General features: G+C 59.5%; 3 protein-coding genes across 3 annotated transcripts; 2 read left to right on the top strand and 1 right to left on the bottom strand.

Annotated features, from left to right (window-relative positions):
* Window positions 1–1,429: 1,429 nt before the first annotated feature.
* Window positions 1,430–4,006, top strand: OTOS (otospiralin). The gene is made up of 4 exons (XM_055123448.1): window positions 1,430–1,560; window positions 2,318–2,429; window positions 2,533–2,556; window positions 2,865–4,006. The coding sequence occupies exons 2-4, from the start codon at window positions 2,372–2,374 to the stop codon at window positions 3,047–3,049; spliced, it is 267 nt and encodes an 88-aa protein (XP_054979423.1). The 5' UTR covers window positions 1,430–1,560; window positions 2,318–2,371; the 3' UTR covers window positions 3,050–4,006.
* Window positions 4,007–4,159: 153 nt separating this feature from the next.
* COPS9 (COP9 signalosome subunit 9) lies at window positions 4,160–6,285 on the top strand. The gene is made up of 3 exons (XM_055123449.1): window positions 4,160–4,314; window positions 5,108–5,180; window positions 6,099–6,285. The coding sequence occupies exons 1-3, from the start codon at window positions 4,252–4,254 to the stop codon at window positions 6,134–6,136; spliced, it is 174 nt and encodes a 57-aa protein (XP_054979424.1). The 5' UTR covers window positions 4,160–4,251; the 3' UTR covers window positions 6,137–6,285.
* A 7,799-nt stretch (window positions 6,286–14,084) lies between these two features.
* On the bottom strand, window positions 14,085–15,035 carry LOC101555240 (olfactory receptor 12-like). Its single transcript, XM_004620642.1, has one exon. It carries the CDS (start codon window positions 15,033–15,035, stop codon window positions 14,085–14,087), a length of 951 nt encoding a protein of 316 aa, XP_004620699.1.
* Window positions 15,036–16,101: the final 1,066 nt, after the last annotated feature.

The raw sequence follows: 16,101 nt of genomic DNA, 5'->3' as shown, positions 1-16,101 counted from the left end.
CACCTGGACCTGCCACACCTGGACCTGCGACACCTGTACCTGCAACACCTGTACCTGGACCCCCGACACCTGCACCTGCAACACCTACACCTACACCTGAGACACCTGCACCTGCAACACCTGCACCTACATCTGCGACACCTGCACCTACACCTGCACCTACACCTGCACCTACACCTGAGACAACTGCACCTGAGACACCTGCACCTACACCTGAGAAACCTACACCTGAGACACCTGCACCTACACCTGCGACACCTGCACCTGAGACAACTGCACTTACTCCTGCGACACCTGCACCTGAGACACCTGAACCTACACATGAGACACCTGCACTTACACCTGTGACACCTGCACCTGAGACACCTGCACCTGCACCTGAGACACCTGCACCTACACCTGAGACACCTGCACCTGAGACAACTGCACTTACACCTGCGACACCTGCACCTGCGACTCCTGCACCTACACCTGAGACACCTGTACCTGCAACACCTGCACCTACACCTGAGACACCCACACCTGAGACACCTGCACCTGCAACACCTGCACCTACACCTGAGACACCTGCACCTGCGACTCCTGCACCTACACCTGAGACACCTGCACCTGAGACACCTGCACCTACACCTGAGACACCTGCACCTGAGACAACTGCACTTACACCTGCGACACCTGCACCTGCGACTCCTGCACCTACACCTGAGACACCTGTACCTGCAACACCTGCACCTACACCTGAGACACCCACACCTGAGACAACTGCACTTACACCTGTGACACCTGCACCTGCGACTCCTGCACCTACCTGAGACACCTGCACCTGAGACACCTGAACCTACACCTGAGACACCTGCACTTACACCTGCGACACCTGCACCTGCGACTCCTGCACCTACACCTGAGACACCTGCACCTGAGACACCTGCACCTACACCTGAGACATCTGCACCTGAGATACCTGCACGTGTGATGCCTGCACCTGTGATACCTGCACCTGTGACAACACCTGGAATGATGTACACCTGCACCTGTGGTCCTGCACCTGTGTGCTCCTGAACCTACGACAAACCAACAGTGACACTGGTGGACGGTGTTTGGGGTTTCAGGGACTGGGGCAGGTCCCTGCCGGTCAGGGTGCCTGGCCCTAGAGCCCACTGGGATCCCTGGGCTGGAACAGTGCCCTCGGGAGGGGACGTCCCTCCTCAGGGCCACAGGGCCGTGGCACTTCCTGCCTGCAGAGGAGTCCCTGCCAGCAGTGGACCCAGGGCTTGTCCTCCTGTTTGGGAGGAAACCGGGGTGGCCGCAGGCCGAGCTGGAGCCCAGCCACGGGAACCAGCCGGGCCTGGGCCGAGGTTTCCGGTCCTCCCTTCGTCCTTGGATCAGATTCCCGGCAGCGGCCAGTGCCAGCGACCACAGTTCAGGGGCCAGAATGGATATTCGGGCTGACGGCTGTGGCTGCCGGGGCGCCTCCTCCCCGGGCCCTCTTGTATAAAGGGGGCGCTGTGCCCGGTGGCAGCAGACACAACCGGAGGCAGCCCAGCTGCAGGCCAGGGCGAGGTAACCCCAGGGCGGCACGTTACCAGAGGCAGCTCCAGGCACGCAGCGCAGAGGGCCGGGAGCCGGCAGGGCTGGGCTGGGCTGGGCTCAGCAGTGCTTGGTGCCGTTGGCCCCTGGAGCTGCTCCTGAGGGCCGTGGGGATCAGCAGGATGGTGCCGGGAGAGAGAGCTGGGGGTGGTGCGGGGTGGTGTGGGACAGTGTAGGGGACGGTGCAGGGGACGGTGTAGGGAATGGTATGGGGATGATGTACGGGGTGCTGTAGGGGACAGTGTAGGGGACGGTGTAGGGGACGGTGCAGGGGATGGTGTAGGGGATGGTGTAGGGGACAGTGTAGGGGACAGTGTAGGGGACAGTATAGGGGACGGTGTAGGGAATGGGTGGGGATGATGTACGGGTGCTGTAGGGGACGGTGTAGGGGATAGTGCAGGGGATGGTGTAGGGGACGGTGTAGGGCACGGTGTAGGGGACAGTGCAGGGGATGGTGTAGGGGACGGTGTAGGGGATGGTGTAGGGGACAGTGCAGGGAATGGTGTAGGGGACGATGTAGGGGATGGTGTAGGGGACGGTGTAGGGGACAGTATAGGGGATAGTGGTGGGACAGTGTAGGGGATGGTGCTGGGACGGTGTAGAAGAGGGTGGTAGGATGGTGTAGCAGATGGTGCTGGGACAATGTAGAAGAGGGTGGTAGGATGGTGTAGCAGATGGTGCTGGGATGGTGCGGGGACAGATGCTCTCCCGGTGTCTGGTTCTGCTGCAGAGAACTGGGTCCTTCAAGGGACAGCACCATTGTACCGACTGAGCATTCAGCACCATGAAGAGCTGCTTACTGCTCCAAACGGCCCTCTGCCTGCTGCTGGGGGCTCTGGCAGGTGCGTTCTGGCCCATTACCCTCCTGTACCCCAGTTCCCAAGGACCCTGCGGTGGTGTGGGGGTGTCGCCAGGGCCCAGTGATTAACACTTCTTCTTCTGCAGGGGCCATGCCTGTGCAGGAGGCAGGTAAGTGTGTGCAACAGCTGCCAATCCACTGGAGATGGGGAGACGGGGACTGGGGTCCCCGGGAGACGGGGAGGCAGGGGGCTGGGGTGGGGGGTGGGCAGGGTTGGGGCTGGGGTCTTAGCGGAGCTGATGAGGCAGGAGGGTCCTGCCTGGGCAGAAGGGACTCCCGCATCCCAGCGGAAGGGCCTAGGTCACCCGCCTTCCCGGCTGTGCTCCAGCCCCAGAGTGCTCCAGGTGGGCAGAGGGGGTGGGAGGCTGGGTAGTGTTTGCTGTGCGGCCTCCCGGACCCTTGCTCTGGTGCCTTCCAGACCCCTACGCGGAGCCTCCGGCCCTGCCCTACTGGCCCTTCTCCACCTCAGACTTCTGGAACTACGTGCAGCACTTCCAGGCGCTGGGCGCCTACACGCAGCTGGAGGATATGGCCCGCACCTTCTTCGCGCACTTCCCCCTGGGGACCACCCTGGGCTTCCACGTGCCCCCTGGGGAGGAGTGAGGGCGTGGGGCAGGGGAGGGCAGGGCTGTGGGAGCTTAATAAACCCGACCCAGAGGGTGTGCCCAGCTGCTCTGCAACACCCGACTCCGCGGGAGCCCTCTGATTGATAAACCCCAAAGTGAGCACGAGCCTGGCTGATCAATAAACCCCGCCTAAGCACGTGCCCCGGCTGATAGATAAATCCCAGCGCGCTGATCAATAAACCCCGCCTGAACGCGCGAGTCTGGCTGATCGATAAAGCCCAACCGAGCACGCGCCCGACTGATCGATAAACCCCGACCCAGCGCGATGATCGATAAACCCTGCCTGAGCGCGCGCCCGGCTGATCAATAAACCCCAACGTGCGCGCAAGCCCGCTGATCAATAAACCCCGAGCGCGCGAGCCTGGCTTATCGATAAACCCCGACCCTGCACGCAAGCCCGGCTGATCAATAAACCCCGGTGCTGCGCGCGAGCCCGGCTGATCAATAAACTCCACCGGTGAGCGCGAGCTCGCTGATGGATAAACTCCGCCCGAGCGCGTCCCGCATCTCTCACTCCCCTCGCGCGCACCCAGCGGACACCCAGCGGCTCCTGACGGCCAGAGGCGGCCGGGCAGGTCACTGGGCAGATCACTGCAGGACACTGCGCAGGTCACTAGGTAGGTCACCGGGCAGGTCACTGGGCAGGTCACTGGACAGGTGACCCGGCAGGACGCCGGACAGGTGGCCGGGCTGTGGCTGGGCAGATGGCCGGTCAGGACACCGGCAGGCCAGTGGGCAGGTCACAGGGGAGGTGGCCGTGCAGGCCCCGCCCCTCGCTCAGGCGGGGAAACCGAGGCAGCGGGTCGCGTTCTCGCGGGAGCTCAGGTCCTGTCCAGCAGCCGCGCCAGGCCCTACGCGCCCCGCCGAGTCCTCCCGGGTGCCTCGCCCCCGCGCTGACCGCGCAGTGACCGGCGCCGCTGGACCCCGGGCTCGCGCGCTCGCCGTGCGCCCCCTCCAGCCGGACGTTCGCGGGCGCGACACCCCGGGCCACTGTCCCGCCGCCGCCGGCCGGAGACACGGGACGGACGGCGCCCAGTCCTCTGAGACCACGGAGAGGCCACCCACCGGCTCCTAGACGGGCCCGCCGGGCGCCGAAACCACAGAGGCGGGCGCCTAGAGCGGCCTCGGCAGGCGCGAGGCGGAAGGGGCGGGGCGCGGGCCGGAAACGGCGCGGCGGCCATGAAGCCGGCGGTGGACGAAATGTTCCCCGAGGGCGCGGGGCCCTACGTGGACCTGGACGAGGTGGGCGCCGCGGGCCTGTCCGGGAGGGGCCGGTGACCGCGGGCCGGCCCCGCTGCCGAGGGGACGGGTCAGCGCTGCAGGGGGCGGGGAGGGACGGGTCAACGCTGCAGGGGATGGGAGACTGGTCAGCGCTGCAAGGGGCGGGAGGGGGACGGGTCAGCGCTGCAGGGACTGGGTGGGACGGGTCAGCGCTGCAGGGACTGGGTGGGACGGGTCAGCGCTGCAGGGGATGGGGGACTGGTCAGCGCTGCAGGGGATGGGGGACTGGTCAGCGCTGCAGGGGGCGGGAGGACGGGTCAGCGCTGTGGGAGGGTTGGGGGGGACGGGTCAGCGCTGCAGGGGGCGGGGGGGACTGGTCAGCGCTGCAGGGGGGCGGGGGGGACGGGTCTGCGCTGCAGGGGGGCGGGGTGCGGGTCAGTGCTGCGGGGGGGATGGGTCAGCACTGCAGGGGGCGGGGGGGCGGGGGGACGGGTCAGCGCTGCTGGGGGGTGGGGGGACGGGTCAGCGCTGCAGGGGGCGGGGGGACAGGTCAGTGCTGCAGTGTTGCTGTGGCTCCTGCCCGTGAAGCCCCTTCCCGAGCTGCCGGGCGCCCGCGGTGGGGACCCTCCGCGCCCGGGCCGCGCTGTAGGTGGAGGGGGTGGAGGTGGGCAGGGCAGGGGCAGCGTCAGTGGACAGGCTGTTGGCTGCGCGGGAAGCGGGCCGGGCGAGCTCAGGGTGGGGGGACGGGCTGGATGGACGGGGTGGGTGAGTCGGGTGGGGGTGTCCCCGCTCTCAGCCCCTGTTCCCGCCCCAGGCGGGGGGCAGCAGCGGGCTGCTGATGGACCTGGCGGCCAACGAGAAGGCCGTGCACGCGGACTTCTTCAACGGTGAGTCGGGGGGACCCCGTGGGCGGGTGGGGCCGGCCGGCCAGAGGCGTCCGGGGCGCCCTGGCCCCGAGTTGGCGGGAGGGAGCTGCAGCCCGCCGGGGTGGTCTCTGGGGACCCCCGGAGCTGCCCGCCTGGCCGTGCTGGCGACGGGGGGCCCCTCCCAGCTCTGCGCCCCCCTGGGCTTCCCCTGGGGAGTTTAGGGGGCTTCTGTGCTGTCCCTGGGCTGGCAGTGGTCCATGGTTCCCCGGGGTGGTGGTCCATTGTCCCTGGGGGGTGGCCGTGTTCTGCCGCTCGCCCTCTGAGGCCCGGCCCTGACCCGTGCAGCTCAGCAGGCCGCAGCCTCTGTCTCAGCCTGAGCTGGTGGCGGGGACGCTGCTGGCACTGTGCAGAGGTCTCGTGCCAGCCCCACGGGGCGCCCTGACACTGCCCTGGGTGCTCCCGGCTACCGGAGTGACCCCTGACTGTCTGAGGGCCAGTCGAGGGGTGCAGCTGGCAGGAACCCTGATAGAAACAGCGGCTGATGCCCTTTTGTCGCCTGAGGTTCCAGGGGCCTTTCTGGAGGTAGCCCGCTGGGGTGCGTGCCCAGCTCTCCGGCAGGGCAGGATGGACGCTGGCAGCCGCGGGGTGGGGCATGCAGGAGCTCGGGGTATTGGGGTGTGGGGGCTGCGGGTTGTGGTTGTGTAGCGCTCCCTGCAGAGACTCCGGCATCAGGAGGGACAGACCCAAGCAGTGAGCCCGGGTCTGAGGTCAGCAGCCTCAGCAGTGGGTGTGAGCACTGTGCTCGCTCCCGCCACCACCCTCTCGGGGGTCACCGTGCAGCAGGCCCCTCGTGCCTCTGGGGGCTGACGTCACGTGGCTGCAGAGACCCCTGGACGGGCTCCCCCCGCTCTCCTCACCGTCCTGCTCTCGTCCATGTAGACTTCGAAGACCTCTTTGACGACGATGATGTCCAGTGACGTCCTGGGGCGGCCTCCTGGAGGGCAGTGCTGATGGCCGGGAGGACCTGGGCGGATGGATGCACAGAACCATGACCGAGATCCCGTCCACGTTCGTCCCCAAATGTGACTGTCGTTCTTTAATTAAACGTGTCCTCATTTGTGGCTGATTCTAGCTCTTGCCGTGGCAACCAGCACTGTCCTGGAGCTCCTGTGAGTGTGTGAGGGCCAGAAATGGTGCGGCGTTTGTGTGCGGGGTGCGGGTGTGAGTGTGAGGGTGTGGTGTGTGGGTGTGGGTGTGGGTGTGAGTGTGTGAGGGTGCGGTGTGTGCATGCAGGTATGAGTTTGAGGGTGTGGGGGTGAGGGTGTGGTGTGTGTGTGTGAGCGTGTGGGTGTGAGTGTGAGGGTGCGGTGTGTGCATGTGGGTGAGTGGGTGTGAGTGAGGGTGCGGGGGGTGTGTGTGTGTGTGTGAGGGTGCGGTGTGTGCATGCAGGTATGAGAGTTTGAGGGTGTGGGGGTGAGGGTGTGAGGGTGTGGTGTGTGTGTGTGAGCGTGTGGGTGCGGTGTGGGTGAGTGGGTGTGGGTGTGTGAGGGTGTGGGTGTGCGGTATGGGGGTGCGGGTGCGGGGGTGTGAGTCTGCAGCTTGGCCACGCCCTAGTCCTCAGCCTGTCTGCGTGGGTGCGTGTGCTGCAGAGAAGCCCCTGTTCTTGCTTGGGCATCTGGCTGCCGTGGCCCCCAGCCGGACCTGTTGGACCGTCCTGTCTGCTCCCCCTGGCCCGGCACTCTGGGCTGCGCTTACCCCCGCCCCCGTGCTGATGTCGAGACTGGACACGGGGAGCCCCGGCCAGGTGCAGTGCCGGCAGTGTGGGCGGCCAGGAAGGTGCCGCCTTTGGCGGGTGCCTGCGGAAGAACCGGCCCTGGGAAGGGTCTTGCAGAGCCCCCGCCGCAGGCCCAGGCATTGTGAGACAGGGAGAGGCCCCCCTCGGCTGCCCGCACCTCCGCCAGCACTGCCCCCGCATCTCTTGGTGGGCGCTGGGGAGGGAGGCTTGGTGGCCCCGGGAGGGTTCTGGTGGGTACCGTGGGCGGGGTCTCCTGGTGTGTGAGTTCAGAAAGCATGGACGTGCGGGATGCATGCGTTTGGTGGCCAAGAACCGTTCCCTGGCCAGCCCATGGTGATGGATGAACGAAGGAACGTGGAAATGGAGGAACAGGCCCAGTCTGGTTGGTAGTCAGGGACCGTTTATTTTTCTTCTCTCCTCCCCACGTCTCCTTCTCTTACAGCGTAGGTATTTCTCCTTCCTCACCCTTACAGCATGGTTATATAGAAACTAGACAGTACGTGGGGATATACGTGTAAACTGTATGTGGGATCACAAAGGTGGGGTTGAACATTGTCATAACAACAAACGTGTAAAGACCCCTTCGGAGAAGTTGTAGATCAACTCGGACAAAATCTCATGCCGGGGGGAGGTTTAGCACTCCAGATTACTAGGAGATCCGCTCAAGGGTGGGATCCCATCCGGGGTGTGTTGCTTTCTCCTCCCCTCAGCTAGTCATCCATTTAAACAGTGAATTACTTCTTACCAATATCTCTGGTCATTTCGTATGGACACAGTAAGAGACACATTAAGCTTAAAGGGTGGCTCTTCCGGGGAACATATCCCAGACCACAGTCCTCAGGCCAGGTCAGTCTTTCCTAACCCCAGCAGGGTCCTTATGCAGTTACTTTAGGGTCACGCAGTTTGTTCCATGGCCGTGCTCTTACTATACTTACGGCGCTTAGCTTGTCCTTTTCGATGCCAGGGTAGCTTATGGCTTGCCCTGGGTCCATTGGGACCTTCCTTTTGGGGGTGTTAAGAAGTAAGGACAACTGAGGCTTAAGTCAGGAAATATGATGGATGCCCAGGAGTAAATACTATTTCAGAGTCAATTAATTCCCTTGTTACAAAGCATAGCATAACTGGACGTTGCTAAACCATGTAAAGGACATAAAGAGAAAAGCAATATGGGATTATTAGTGCCTGATAGAATTGGGTGTGCCTCAGGGGCACTGCTGTGGGAGTAACTCAACCTAAGCTCCCTGCGGGAGGAGCAAGGACACCCCAGTGTTATCCAACACTGGTGGGCACTGTGGAGGGGGCCTCCAGGTGGTCACTGTCGGGGGAAGTTCTGTTGAGTCCTCAATGCGCATCATATGAAAGGCTGGAATTCGGGTGCCCGTGGACACTGGCCCAGTGTGGGCCTGATGGCAGGAGGCCAGTGGTCAGGGCTGGGAGTTGTTGGCCAGCAGCCACAGGCCTATGCATCATCACTGGCCTCGGTCATCGGTCCAGTAACAGTTGTGGACAAACTGCCGCCGTCAGTCCTTTCAGGACTCTGCTACCGCAGCAGCCGGAGCCAACCCCAGGCAGGCCTGTCCTGCACTCGCCTCCTGTGCATGAGGGCTGGGCGGTCCCTTCCACAACCGTTTGAGTCAGTAGAATCATTGCACTGTGAAATTGTTGCCGATGTTTAAGCAATTTTTAAAACGTTTTGCAAGATAGGGGGCGTGATCATCAAGTAAAGCTTTTGAAAAGTTGTGGTGCAAGGTGGCCGGAACAGGGCATTTTTAGGAGCATTGGCTGGCGGACAGGAAGAGCGCATAGAGACTGGACTGGGTGTGCCAGTCCACAGAGGTGTGCGGGGACACGGCAGTGTCCGGCCTGAGGCCATTGAGGCGGCCCCCAGTGGAGCCGAGCTCCGGCCGTTGTTAGAATGAGCAAGATTGGCAAACATCAGCCAGGCTCGAGGGAAACAGAGAACTCAAACGGCAGAGTGGGCGGGAAGGTCACAGCAGGCCCCCCCAAACAGACCCTGTTCCGGTGGGCAACTTTATGCCACTTACTGGGACTCTGGAAGAAGGGATTCATCTCATCTTAGAGTCATAAACCTTCAAGATTGAATGAGGAAGAAGTGGGAAACCTGAACAGCTAATCGTGAATAAGGTGTCTGAAACAGCCGGGAGTAAGCCTGAAGACCGTGTGGCCCCAAACAAAACGAAGTAGAACTTTCCCTATAGGGACAGTCTCGTGGGCCACACCCCCTCCTAGGGAAGAGGGAGGAGCAGAGGGCCTGGAGAGGCGGGCTGGGGGGTGGTCAGGGGCAGCGGATGCTGGTGACAGGCTTGGGGCGGAACCTGTGCCCCTGAAACTCAGTCCACAGTGATCCAACCCGGCAAACGTGAGTGAGCCGTCTCGGTGACTTCACACAGTGACTTGGCTGTGTCCAGTCCCACGGACACTGCAGACTCACACTCCCCGGCGGGTTCCAGAGAATCGTGCCGAGTGGGAATGCTGGTATGAAAAATGACACACTGATTTTACCTATGTGTCATTTAAAACAGCAAGAAAAGGAAGACATGAAGACTGTTTTAGTGGTTTCCAGCCGTTAGGAGGCTGGTAAGAGAGGACGATGTCTGTGGGGTTTTTTTTTTGTTGTTGTTGTTGTTTATCGTGTTTTGAGTCACATCTGGTGGTGCTTAGGGTTACTCCTGATTCTGTGCTCAGGAATTACTGCCGGTGGTGCTCGAGGGACCATCTGGGGTGCTGGGGATGAGATCCGGGTTGCCCGTGTGCAAGGCCAGCGCCCTCCCCGCTGCCCTCTCTCTGGCCCTGCTGTCTGTGGTTTTGGTCTCAGGAGTACCTTGGGAAGGAGCTGTCTTCACGGACTGCATAGGTAGGCTCAGAATTATAATTCAGGTGCATCACACCCAGACCCGAGTGTGGACTTAAATGAATTTTGAATAAAGTAGCTGTCAGTCACCTCAGCATGCTTCTGGTTGTAATGCCACACTTCTATTTTGCAGGAGGGGCCATGTCACCCCTGGTGGCGCTCAGGGTTTACTCACGGCTCTGTGCTCAGGAATCACTTCTGGTGCTTGGGAGACAACACGGGAAGCCAGGGATCGAATCCGGGCCGGCCAAATGCAAGGCAGATGCCCTCCGTGCTGTACCGTCTCTTGACACCTGTCATGCCATGCTTTGGTCATATGATAGCTTAACACAGGGGGAGGAGTCGGCCTGTCCTGGGCCTGTGTTATTCTTAGAATTGTATGGAAAGGTCAGAGGATTAGTTACTGTGCCATTCTCAAACGAATCCTGTAAAAATCATTTGTATATTAAAAAAATGGAGAAGCAAAGACCCAGCTACAAACTAAGTTCAGGGACTCTGAGGGTCTTGCGGTGGCGGACAGGCCTGTGCGTGTGACTTGCTGCTGTGTGAGTGGAGCAGGAGTGACGGAGGAGAGACTGGACGAGTGCTCAGGCGCTGGCTCTCCTACCCCCGCCCGATGTCCCACGGCACCCGGGGGTGACCCGCGGCTCACAGGGAAACTAACAGGGATGGATCGACCTTTGCCAGCCTGGCTGAGTCACACTGGTGAAGGACCGTTTCATTTGGGGCAAGATGTGGAGAAGAGCCCTGCTCGGTCCTGGCGGCGGCCTGGTGCTAGTGGCCCGCCGAGCTCGCAGGGACGAGCAGACCCCGCGTGGGGCGCCTCAGTGCTCAGCCTGCTCCACTCAGCTCGCGGTCACCCAGGAGTCCTGTTCCTGGGGCAGGAGAGAGTGGGCGGGGAAGGCCTTTACCTTCCCCTTTCACGGGTCGGCATTACTTACGGGCCCCTGTGTTCACCAGGGGTGGTCACAAAACAACAAACACCCCCACTCGGGAACAACATCTTCTGGGCTGGGGACACAGTACAGAGGTCAAGCTCTTGCCTTTCGTGCTGCTGACCCAGGGTGGTCCCTGGCACCGCATAGATCCCATGAGCACCGTGGACTGATCCCTGAGCACAGAGAGGAGATGAGGGACTCCTAGAGCACTGCTCAGTGATCCCCAAGCACAGAGCCAGGAGTAAGCCCTGGGCACGGTTGGGTGTGGTCCCACAACCCTGAATTACTTCACAGCAAAATTACATAACATATCATTGTATTACATGTATCTCAGCACATTAAAAAATATAAGGACGGGGCCAGAGAGATAAATACATTGGGCAGGGTGCTTGTGCTACACGTGGCTGACCTGGGTTCGATCCCTGCATCCAATGTGTTCCTTTAAACCATTCAGAAGTGATTTCTGAGGGCAGAGCCAGGAGTAATGCCCAAGCACCGCGGGTGTGGCCCCCAACAAAGCAATACATACAAAGATTGCGCTCTTCTGTGGAATATAAAATAACAGAGTAGGAGACTAGCACCCAAGAATAGTAGAAATAAGTACCAGCAGTTTGGCTCCATGGCTTGGAAGCTGGCCCCACTGCTGGGGGAAAAGGCAATTCAGATAGACAAGGGAATATCAAGCAAACTGTGGTTGGAGGACCCGCTCAGGAGGAGAGATGTGTGCCAAAAGTAGACTATAGATTGAACACAATGGCCACTCAATACCCCTATCACAGACCACAACACCCAAAAGGAGAGAGAACAAAAGGGAATGCCCTGCCACAGAGGCGGCAGGTGGGGGGGAGATGGGATTAGGGGGTGGGAGGGATACTGGGTTCACTGGTGGTGGAGAATGGACACTGGTGGAGGGATGGGTGCTCGAACATTGTATGAGAGAAACACAAGTACGGAAATGTGTAAATCTGTTACTGTACCCTCATGGTGATTCACTAATTAAAAAATTAAAAAAAAACCCAAAAAACTAAAATATAAGGACAGTCATTTTAAAAGATTTGTACAGTGCCATTCTTGGACCCATTTTTTAGAAATTTAATAAAATTTAATTCCCTAATATCAAATATCCTTCAGTTTACAAATGTCTAATAATTTCATCACTGTATCACTGTATCACTGTCATCCTGTTGTTTGTCAGTTTACTTAAGCGGGCACCAGTAACATCTCTATTACACTCAGTCCTGAGATTTTAGTAGCTTCTCTTTACTCGTCTTTCCCGATTGGAGGCTCTTTCAGGGTCAGGGGAATAATTTCATACAACTAATAAATGTGGTTTTATTATATAGCTAAGATGAAATAAAAACATTGATATCATGTCTTATATTCTTAATGATTATAATTAAAAAAAATTTTAAAGGCTAATACAAAAATCAGAATCTAAACTACAATTGATCTTGTTTTTTTTTTTTTTTTTTTTGCCTTTTGGGTCACACCTGGCGATGCACAGGGGTTACTCCTGGCTCTGCACTCAGGAATGACTCCTGGCGGTGCTCAGGGGACCATATGGGATGCTGGGAATCGAACCCGCGTCGGCCGCGTGCAAGGCAAACGCCCTACCTGCTGTGCTATTGCTCCAGCCCCTGATCTTGTTTTAAAGTATCTGCAATTGATCTCATTGAAACAATGATATCTACAGTTGATCTGTAAACAAAGCAAAAAAGGCATATCAGGAGGCAAGTGTATTTGGAAGTCAGTTGTTAGCATTAAACTCAAATCATGCTGGTTCATATATATCTTTATCTATCTATATCTATGCAGTGACTACCTACCAAGTAGTATGCAAAGCAATACATTCGATATAAAGTAAAATATCCCAATTGTAATATAATAGTGATGTTCAGTATAATCTGAAGAGTAGGCACTTGGATATAAACTAGTATTGTTTTTGCTTGATATTTTCCTTTTGGGTGCTGAGGAACATCTGCTGGACCAACACCCTGGTCCTTTCGAGGTCAGGGAGAAGGTTCCTGTGCTTGGTCACTGAACAAACAGTGCTTTATCCTAACCATGGCTCCCCCAGTCATGGGGGAAGGAACATGCTCGTGTGAGACGAATGTGGGTACGATAGCCCTGCCGGTCTGGTTCAAGATGGAAAACGCAGGCACAACCCTCTAAAGATCAACGAGTGGCTCGAAAAATACGCAAGAGACAAAGAAAATGAGAGAGAGGTACTGGAGTGCCAGAGAAAACGGGGCATGCCACTGGGGTAGGAACTGGGCACGCCAAGGGAAGACTGCACTGACCTTGGATGAACAGACGTACAGAGCTCAGAGGCGAGGCCTGGGCGAGGCGGGCGGAGAGCAGGGGGCTGTAGGGCACGTGGGCTGCCGGGACTCAGGGTCAGGTGGCTTGCTGGGGCCCTTCGGGATTATCCTAAACAGGGAGCACAGGTCGCTGAGGCAGTGCCGTCCCGCTGCCCCTCACAGGCAGACGATGCCGCAGGAACTGCCGTAGTGACACGTGAGTGGACAGTCCCGGACAGTGACATGACCACAGGGCCTCTGGGCTCTGAGTCCGGGGCGGGCTGGGCCCTTGATGAGGAGGAGTCGGATCTGTGTGGGGTGGTATTGCCCGGAGGTCAGAACCCTGGCGTCAGACTCAGGACCTGCAGCTACGATGCCCAGACGAGCCTCCCGCATGAAGAGCCTCCATCCCCACAGGCCAGCTCTGGCGCGTCCTTCTGAAACAGTGTCCAAGCAGAGTTTCTCTGATGCCAGTGGCCAGACTGGGTGGAGTGGTCAGCAGGGCTTTTGGGATCCGGGTCCCTAGCTGGTTAGGAGGTAGCCTCTGGAGGGGGCAGATGTGCTCTGCTTCCAGTGCTCAGCGTGAACGGCCGCTGGGAAGAGGAAGGCTGTGGAATCGAGGGCCTCTTCTATCCCTCCCCCAATCAGCAGGTCACCAGGCTGCCTGGAGGTGCTGTCACACCCGCTGCAGGTGCCTCGGGGCGTCTGGCTCACAGCTGCCTGAGATGAACGGGGGGTCCTGTCCCACATGCTGGCACTGCGGCTTGTTGAGCTCGGGTCCCAGAGCACCCAAACAGCAAGGTCAGAACCCGGGTCCATCCTTGAACAACACATTCCTGCTGCTAGAACTTGCCTGATTCATCTTCGTTTCTCACACCCGCAAACCCAGCATCCACCACGTGCTTCAAAGACGTGGAGGAAAATGGATGCACAGTGGGCTCAGGAAAGGGTCACTCCACACTGGGGCCGCCTTCTTTGAGTTTTCTGGCACCCCTCAGACACTGGCCTCTGGCACCTACCTCAGGGCCCCGTCTGCTTCTGCCCCAGGCGCCGAAGGGCCTCCTTCACGTCCTTGTTCCGCAGACTGTAGATGAGGGGGTTGAGCATCGGGATGACCAGCGTGTAGAACACGGAGATCACCTTGCCCTGCTCCTGGGACTCCACGGCCCCCGGCTGGGCATACATGACAAAGGCAGTGCCGTAGAAGAGGAAAACCACAGTCAGGTGGGAGCCACAGGTGGAGAAGAGCTTGTGCCTGCCCGTGCCCGAGTGCATCCTGAGGATGGTCACGGTGATGTAGCCGTAGGAGACAAGGATCACAGCCATGGTGCCCACGATGACGAGCCCACAGATGCCAAACATCACCAGCTCATTGAGTGCCGTGTCAGCACAGGCCAGTTGGAGCAGGGGTGGCACGTCACAGAAGAAGTGGTTGATGCGGTTGGAGCCGCAGAAGGGGAGGCTGAACGTGAAGCCTGTCTGCATGGAGGTGTTGAAGAGGCCTCCGCAGTAGCAGACCAGCACCAGGCGGGCACAGGCTGAGGGACGCATGGTGACGGGGTAGCGCAGGGGGCTGCAGATGGCCATGAAGCGGTCATAGGCCATCACGGCCAGGAGCAAAACCTCAGTTGTAGCAAATAAGGATAAAGAGAAGAACTGGGCGACACAGCCCGCAAAGGTGATGGCCTTGGAGGAGGAGAAGAAGTCGGCCAGGGCATTGGGGGCGATGGCAGATGAGTAGCACAGGTCCAGGAAGGACAGGTTCCGGAGGAAGAAGTACATGGGGGAGTGCAGGCGGGCATCCCGGGTGATGACCACGATCATGGTGAGGTTCCCCAGGAAGGTCACTGTGTACAGGGCCAGGAAGACAGCAAAGAGCAGGGCCTGGATCTTCGGGCCCCCCTCAAAGCCCACCAGCACAAAGTTCTGCAGAAGCACTGCCGAGAGGTTCCCATGTCTGTGGGATGGCATGGCCCGGGGTGGGTGGTGGGGGCAGAGAGGAGGCAGGAAGCAGGAACAGGGGGCAGCCCAAGGGCTCCAGGTCACTTCTTTCCTGGACTATAGGGGCCCTCAGTTGCCCCTGTCCCCGAGAACCAAGCAGATGCCATTAGTGTTCTTTCTTCCCAGCTGGGCTCAGACCAACCTGCAAGGTAACATGAGCTGTGCTGAAGCGAATCAGGTCTGCTGACGCTCACCCTGAACCCACCACCGCTGCAGTCACAGGGCGGGGGCGTCTGCAGAGCTGGGTGCACACGTGTGCGCTGCAGGACTCAGCCTCACCTCTACATTCCCCCTCCCTGAGGCAGCCCTTCCTGCTCTTCCTCTGAGTTCTCGAGTGCTTCCTGCCCTCATCTAGCTGGGGTGGATCCCGTTTCCAGGCCAGGCTGACAGCAGAGCAGAGAGCAGCCCGCGCCAGGGTGGGGTGTGTGTGTGTGTGTGTGTGTGTGTGTGTGTGTGTGTGTGTGTGTGTGTGTGTGTGTGTGCTGGGAGCCCCTCTGACAGTCAATGTCACTGAGATGCTGATGCCGCTGGTTGGTGGCAGTCACAGAGGGCTGGGCAGGGAGTGTGTCCCCACCAGAATGTTTCCTGTCTAGGAGCTCTGTCATACCCACAAGTCCCCTTGACCTTGACCTCACCTTTCAGGGAGGCGTTGTGACTCGCTGGAATGGCAGTGCTGAGCCTGGACTCCCGGGAGGCTGTGTTCGCCTGTGGGTAGGATGAAACGGGTGTTGGCTCCTCCAGATCATCCCTGAGACCCGAGGCTGTCCTGAGTGGCAGAGGGGGAGGATGGGGCGGGAGTACCGGAGAGAGTCGGTGGCCCCACGCCTGGCCTTCCTGGCTCCTGATAGGGTGGAAGCAGGAGCAGAAGGCCCTGCACCAGGGTCCACACCCGTCTGTTAGCCCACTGCACGTCAGGGTCAGCTTTTTGCCACTCGTGAGAAAAATTCTCCTCACTTCTCTCAAGAGGGACTTGCAGCCTCTAATGGCCAATTAGGAGGAGGTTGGGCTTCTGGAGTGTTTGAGAAGTCCCAGTTCC

The sequence above is a fragment of the Sorex araneus genome, chromosome X, assembly GCF_027595985.1.
Source record: "Sorex araneus isolate mSorAra2 chromosome X, mSorAra2.pri, whole genome shotgun sequence".
Taxonomy (NCBI): Eukaryota; Metazoa; Chordata; class Mammalia; order Eulipotyphla; family Soricidae; genus Sorex; species Sorex araneus.
Note: the sequence above shows the minus strand (reverse complement) of the source record. Positions and strands in the feature narration are given on the sequence as shown.